At 40.9% G+C, this 7,174-nt stretch overlaps 2 protein-coding genes across 2 annotated transcripts in view; one reads left to right on the forward strand and one right to left on the reverse strand.

The window, feature by feature from the left end:
* The window catches only part of MUTYH (mutY DNA glycosylase), a 14,406-nt gene extending 11,366 nt beyond the window's left edge, over positions 1 to 3,040 (forward strand). The window contains exons 13-16 of the mRNA XM_015811329.2: positions 180 to 322; positions 966 to 1,127; positions 1,857 to 1,904; positions 2,391 to 3,040. Coding sequence (XP_015666815.2) covers positions 180 to 322; positions 966 to 1,127; positions 1,857 to 1,904; positions 2,391 to 2,513 — 476 coding nt within the window. The 3' untranslated portion in view covers positions 2,514 to 3,040. The remainder of the gene's footprint in view (positions 1 to 179; positions 323 to 965; positions 1,128 to 1,856; positions 1,905 to 2,390) is intronic.
* Positions 3,041 to 4,467: 1,427 nt separating this feature from the next.
* Positions 4,468 to 5,737, reverse strand: HPDL (4-hydroxyphenylpyruvate dioxygenase like). The gene has a single exon (XM_015811383.1). It carries the CDS (start codon positions 5,721 to 5,723, stop codon positions 4,482 to 4,484), a length of 1,242 nt encoding a protein of 413 aa, XP_015666869.1. The 5' UTR covers positions 5,724 to 5,737; the 3' UTR covers positions 4,468 to 4,481.
* Positions 5,738 to 7,174: the final 1,437 nt, after the last annotated feature.

The following is a 7,174-nucleotide window of genomic DNA, read 5'->3' on the forward strand; positions in this document are numbered from 1 at the left end:
TCCGATGGGAGGTAATCTGTGGCAGAAGGCGGTCTCGAAGGTAGTTACTGTAGAGATAATGTTTTAGCTGAAAGTGTGCAGCATTTCAGTAGCTTTTTTTCTTTGAAGCAGAAAGTTCAAGTTCACATATGTAACCATGGTGTTATATTAAATTGCACTGATTAGACATTTTCTTTTAGGTCTGCTAGCTGGACTGTGGGAGTTTCCTAGCATCCTCCTTGAACAAGGACAGGAAAAGCAACAGAAAGTGATTCTGGCAGATCACCTTCTAGCCTCGCTTGGCAATGACTTGGCACCGAGGCAACTACAGTATGTTGGAGAGGTAAATTGGATCCCAGAAAGGAATCGGTAATGCTCTTATAATCAGCCAGTGTTAGCTGATGGTTTTCCAACAAGTTTCTCCCATATTTTCGCTGTGTCTTGGATCTTCAGCCCAGTTCATTTTGGGGTAGCATTAGCATTAGAATTTCTATTGCTGTTTATAATTATAGTAAAGTTTTAGAGTAGAGTAGTTGCATGGAGCCAAGATGAATGTATTACATTTGGGAAATGGTTGTTTGATGTTGAAATTAGCCAAGGTTGCAAACAGATAGCTACAGAGCAATGACATTAGTTCCCCCAGAAATGTGGGCATCAAAACTTATCAGTTTATTATTGTCTTATTAAGACTTTTAAAACTTGCAAGATTGCAAAAATATTGATCTTAATTTCAATTTTAGCCATTATCCAAATTGTTATAACAATGCAGCAGAATATTTTTTTCCATATCTTTGCTCCTAAATAGTTATCATATCCCTGCATCACCTTGTTTCAAAGCAGGGAAGAGTAAAAAAGAACTCCAAAGATCCCTCTCCTTGGGGCATTTAGCTTCTGTCTCTGCCATTCAGTGTCTTCCTTCTGCCCATGATAATATTGAGTTAACAGGATCCATCCATCCACCCATATATCCATCTTTCCCTCCCCAGGTTCTCCATATCTTCTCCCACATCCGCCAAACATATGTGATCTATTTTTTGAATGTGGACAAAGATGAAGAAAATTGGAATAGGAATGTGGAACTGCCAGCATCCCGATGGGTGACCAAAACAGAATTGCAGATATCAGCCATTTCCACAGCTATGAAAAAGGTACTGAAAATCTGAGGTTTAAACACTTTCGCAGTGGATTCTTTGCAAATCTCTAAAAAGTGGTATGTGAGGAATCAATATGTAGGTAAATGTGTTTTGTTTGTATTTTGCCTTTCCTGTAGGAATGTGTAACAACTTATGTAGCAATCAGTTGTCCATTTTCTTCTATCCCAACCTCCTCCCTTGAGATACTGATTGGCCCAGAGACACCCAGTGAGATTTAAGGCAGAGGGCAGACTTAAAAGTTGCAATTGTTTCATTTCACATGAATGCAATTTGCTTCATTGTTCAGACAATGTGCTTCCAAGGAATGTTGATAGAAGACTTTGGTGCACAGAAACAGGAGCCATCCTGTCTCCCCATGTCTCTGTGGAATTAGAACCAACTCTGTGCAGACTCTCAGCCTGTCAGTGTAACAACTTGGGGCCGCATAGATGTCTCTAAGTTCTGCAGTAGAGTTGATAAGTTCATGTGTAGCTATGTCAAGATTTCTAATCATTGATACATTCGCAAACATTTAACTGATTTCTCAATATATTCCTGCACTACATGTAAGCATCTACAAAATGGAAACAGATGTACAGGGTTCCTGAGAACAGAACTTGTTTAGTCCCATGCCCTTTTTTAGTCTTGCTATATATATATATGTAGGCTGAGCATTGGCACATACTATCCACATTCAAAATGGCCCTACAGTTATTTGAGTATAGTTTCTATGTTCTTTTTTAGGTCTTCAAAGTTTATGAAAAATGGAGCTGTAGAATCAACGATGCCCAAGTGAGTTTATCTTTTCATAGAACCAAGCAGCTTTTGTTTATGCCTTGTTTAGCTGCCTATTCTTAGTCTCTTGCCCCTTTTTAAAGTAAGTCCCCAAATTGGTCAGTGACTTGTGGTTGGCCAAAGTACTAATCACAGTAGTGCTTTCACCAGGGGTCCCCAACCCCTGGCCGTGGCCCATTCAGAACCAGGCAATGTCAGCAGTGGGTGCGCTCATAGCTGCACTCACACGAGTGGTGGATGCTGGCACTTGCAGCCCTACTCATGTGAGCGACAGGTGTCCACCCCTCACACAAATGAATCTGTGCATGTGCACGCACCCACCTGCCCTTCACACAAAACCATCTCTTCTTTCCCCCCCCCCTCGGCTGCCACCCCGGAAAGATTGGGGAACACTGGCTTACAGGATCAGGTGGGAGAGGATGAAATAGGTGACTGTTTGCAGGGTTTTTTCTGTTAAATCTCTACCTTTGTATCATTGTACAGGCTGTGAAGAAGAAGAAACGGGACTCTCTCAGGACCAGCCAATTAAAGCCTAAAGAACAGACTAGTTCTTCCAAGAACCTGCTTTCTTTGCATTCGTTTCTTAGAGCTGATCTCAACAGCTGACTGCAAGTTCAGACACAGTGTAGAAAAAACATGAAAAGTGTACATCTTTGCACTCCCAATATTCTTGTACAGTACTTTGAAATCTGGGTCAATCATCTTTTGAAGGGCCTGGGAACAGGGTCCTCTAGCCATGAAGTGAGATGTGTCTGCCCAGTATGTGAGATACTGAAGGACAGTGCTGTGAAACATAATCCTGTTGTCATTTGATTTCCTACTCATTTGCTAAATGTCTTATTAAATAAGCACTGCTCTTAGCACTGCATGCCCAACCCCAATCTGAGTTGCAGCTATAGATGTGCCAAAGAAAGAGATCAACTAGCATTTTTTTGTGTGTGAAAAAAGAAATGTGGCAAAAACAGGATAAAGGGTTTTTTTTTATTATTAGATCCAGATTCTTTTGGGAACAAGTAACTGAATAATTGCAGTTTGCCTACATTCTACAATTGTATTGCGTGCCATTTTCCTGCATGATCAACTATTTTAATGCTTGAAATGTCTTGTTTTATAACTTATAATTGCTTCACTAATAAAACTTTTAATGATTGTTTATTAAAAAAAACTTAGTGAGCTTCCATTTTTAGCTGTTTTCCCAAAACTTACTAAATTTATGAGTGAAGTGTTGAAAAGTGAATTTATCCCCCTGATTCTTAAATCAAGATATAGTGTAAGGTGATTTGTTTCACTTGTTCTAGCAAGGAGAAACGTAACTGTGCTATTCAAGAACATCCAACAGATAGAACTATATTTGGAGAAGAAATAGATTATGGTAGATATTTGTGAGCAGGAAAACATACAGGGAGAGCAGTTACCACTTCAACACCACTTTTCTAGCTGTAGCATTCAGTAACAGCAAGTGGATGTGACAGACGCTTCATTAATAGACGTAACCACTAAATTAATTAAACCATGGATACTTTTCAGTAACATCTAAAGAAATGAATTAAGTAAATCTCTTCATATTCAATGGATTCTCAAGTAAGGGCCCTTCTACAGAACTACTGAGCCAATTTTGACGTATATTAAGGTTTATTAGCAATATGTTTTGAGAATCACAACATTTATACATAGTTCTTCCTATTAGCTAAAGAGTAAATCGGATTCTTTTCACTTTTTAGGAGTGTAAATAGTACAGTAGCTACTTTCCATCAGTATAGATGCTTGGATCCATGCTAAAGATTCCCTGTGGTTCTGTGTTCTGGAATTTAAAAAGATGTCCTGGTTCATGAGACAGTGGCTAACTGATACTCTTGTCTCCTATTTGTCCAGTTAACACCAAATTTGATGGATGCAAGTAAGTAAGAACAGGGAGAACTGATTTTCTTCCAATAGTAGAGAATATGTAGTCCAAAGTTTGGTCTTGGTGTCTTCAGAGCTTGGTTGTTTTCATTGAGATTTTTTGTTACCTAACTTGGTAATTTTCTTCACTAAGAGTAATGTAGCTAAGCAACAGGGATCTTGTACCTTTTCAGATTTGAACTCCATGGTCCCAAAAACTGGGGGGGGGGGGTTTTCTGCAGATAGCAGTCACTTATTCTAATACAGAGAGCATTTCTCTCTTCCTAGGGAAAATATAACAGCCATTCCTTCAGGCCTTTGTGTTTTGTTAGAGAAAAATCAGTTACCAGTTCAGTAGTTCAGCTAGCAAGGCAAAAACCTACATGCTTTCAGATGTGGTTATTGTCACAACTTTGCTAGTAAGGTTTCAGTTCTCATCAAATAATGCATCAGATGGCCTTCAGGTCACTTGGATACTTTTTAATGCAAGCCAGCACTGATTGCAAAATCAATTTTGAAAGTACATATTTAAACCAAATCAGTCCATATGCTTTGTTCTAACATGGGGATTAATCCTGTGTTAATAAATCTGAGGCAGCACTATTATTGTTTAGCTATAATTTATTTATCAAATTTGTTTGGGCCCATCTCACAGTTCAATGCGCCTCTGAACAGAACAAAATAAACATTTTGTCATGCTTCGTTCTCAAGTAGAGTGGGTCCTTGCTGCCGATCCATATAATCCTGTACAGACTTCCAAAGCGCACGGACATTTCTCTCGCCGAAACCTGCAGCCCCATGGCGTTCAATGAGCTCTATGAAAAAGGTCTCTTCTGTAAAAAGAGGTTTAGTGAAGATCTGCATCAGGTATTGCTTCTCAAGCATGCTAGGGCTGTCGTCCTGTCCTTCGTCGTCTATTGTCGCATCAAGAAGGATGCCGTAGTCTTTCAGGAGCTGAAGATCTTGCCCAACTTGCTGTATCTCCTTCTCTTTGCTTTTCTCATTGTAATATGATACCGGTGGTTTGAAAAAGCTTACTCCTGACTTTGCCATGGCTGCAGCAGTACTTACAATGTCTGTGATATAAAGGGCCACATGCTGGATGCCAGCGCCTTCATGCTGCTGTAAGAAAGTGTCCACCTGGCCCATCCTTTGCCTTGGCAGTGACTCTGCCAGAACAAATTTACAGTCATGCTCAAAGAGTGACAATCGATCATCACTGTATTGCATGGCGGTAAGACGAAGGCCTATGTCTTCCCCCTGAATTCGAAAGCCTTCTACAGCGTCATCTTGCTGGTGGATGAAGAAGCGCTGGAAACCAAAACAGTTTTTGTACCAGTCCAGCACAGCCTGTGAGCTACCTTGCGGACAGGCATAGGTGATGTGGTCAAAATGTACGGTCTCCTTCTCCTTCTGGCATTTCTTGGGAGCAACTTCAACTTCATAGAAACCAGGCAAGAATGGCCCACCATACTGGGATCGGTCAAGAAGAGTATGGCATACGTTGCCCACAATGGATCTCACTACAGAGTAAGTAACAAAGCCATTTTCATCTGCTTCAGTGGAGGGAGGAATAAGGATCTTGCAGCCTTTCTCTTGTAGATTTCGGGAGATGCCAGGGACATCGTCTACCTCAAAGCAAATATTGGACGCTGTACTCACTCTGTACTGCAGGTTCACATCATACAGGATCCCTTTATGCTTACAGCAGTCTGAAGGTAAATCTGAAGATGAAAAGTTTTTCCCAGTCAGCTCCTGCTCTTCATTGACAACAAAAATAGCATCTCCTCTTCGGAAAGCCTGCTGCCTCTTCCTCTCTGCTTCCCGTATAGCAAACAGTTCAAAGCCAAACCTTTGTACCAGGTGACTGGCCAGCTGTTGACCCTGAAGAACATGGAATCCAATGTAACACAACCGCTTCAGAGCAGCACACATTGTGAAATTTGTGGTTGGTTAGATGCAACACATCCTTTTGCTATTAAATCTACAAAACAAAAAGAAAAAAATCCAGATCAATATCTTAAGACCGGGGGGGGGGGGTGTAGGAGTGGCAGACCACTCCTGAATGGAAACTGGGTCCTATTCTATTGCGCCAATGAAAGTTCCTCAGATTTCATAGGAAGAGCCAGTTTGTGGTTAAGGCATCAGGCTAGAAACCAAGAGACAAGAGTTCTAATCCCACCTTAGGCACAAAGCCAGCTGATTGACCTTGGCCCAATCCTTCTCTCTCAGTCCTAGAAGCAGACAATGGCAAACTATTTCCAATTAACCTTGCCAAGAAAACTACAAGAACTTGTCCAGGCATTCTGTCCTGCCAAAACCAGCAATTCAGTTTCCATTCTTTAGGATGCAGCCACATTCTGTTTTCAAGCACAATAAAGAAAACATATATCTTAAATTCCTTTTGCTCACTTTGTAGTCCTATCTCAGAATATTCCCACTCAGAAAAGGAGAGGGACAGGGCATCTAGAGATAATAGAACACAGAATTGGTGAAACATAGAAACAGCAAACTATATCAGCAGCTATGAACAAAGTTTCTTGGCTCCTACAGAGTGGATATTTACACCACTCGGACCCACCCCCTAGCACCCAAAGAAATTCAAAAGCATAGAGCTACACACACTTAGCAGTTATTAAACAAGAGCGCTTCCGAGCATATGCACAGAAGCCTTTCAACAAAGCCACCTGCCACTTTTTCAGTGCAGTGATATGGTACACTTTTATATATGACAATATGAGAAACATTAATATGATTGTAGAGTTTATCGTCTTTAAAAGTACACTTTGTCACGGATCCCATCTAGAAGGAACATAACATTAAAGAGAAGAACCAAGCATGGATGCCTGCTTTACAAGAAAGAGGGACTTTGAACAATGGGAAAGCAAAGGTTTTTATACAAGTTGGGGGCTACAAGACAGGAAATCCTACGATTGGTCCTTATCAGTGTAACTGGGATTAATTCTATTATTAGGCAAAGGAAGATGGAATAGTGAGGTCATCAGCTGATAAAGGATGAAAAGTTGCAGTTTTGCAATTTTGTTGCTAAGGCTGCCCTTAGACCAGGGGTAGGCAACCTTGGCTCTTTTATGACTCATGGACTTCAACTCGCAGAATTCCTGAGCCAGCACAGCTGGCACAGGAATTCTGGGAGTTGAAGTCCATGAGTCATAAAAGAGCCAAGGTTACGCCTTCGCTTCGGCGAAGCTAGAAGCCGCCGCCACCGCTGCAACTTGAAGTTAATTGTGAGTTTTACTTGTAAGCAGACGAACCAACTTTGGAAGCTTGCTTTTTATTTTGGACTTTACTTTAACTTCTATAACAAGTTTCTCCCCGTACGTGTGGTGGAATGAGGAAAAGTGAAACTAAAATGGCGATGGATTGAT

This window comes from Protobothrops mucrosquamatus, unplaced genomic scaffold (genome assembly GCF_001527695.2).
Source record: "Protobothrops mucrosquamatus isolate PMUCROS unplaced genomic scaffold, P.Mucros_1.0 scaffold39, whole genome shotgun sequence".
Classification (NCBI taxonomy): Eukaryota; Metazoa; Chordata; class Lepidosauria; order Squamata; family Viperidae; genus Protobothrops; species Protobothrops mucrosquamatus.

What these genes read in the sequence shown, in the direction of transcription:
- HPDL (XM_015811383.1), bottom strand. Translation starts at nt 5,723, where the DNA reads ATGTGTGCTGCTCTGAAGCGGTTGTGTTACATTGGATTCCATGTTCTT.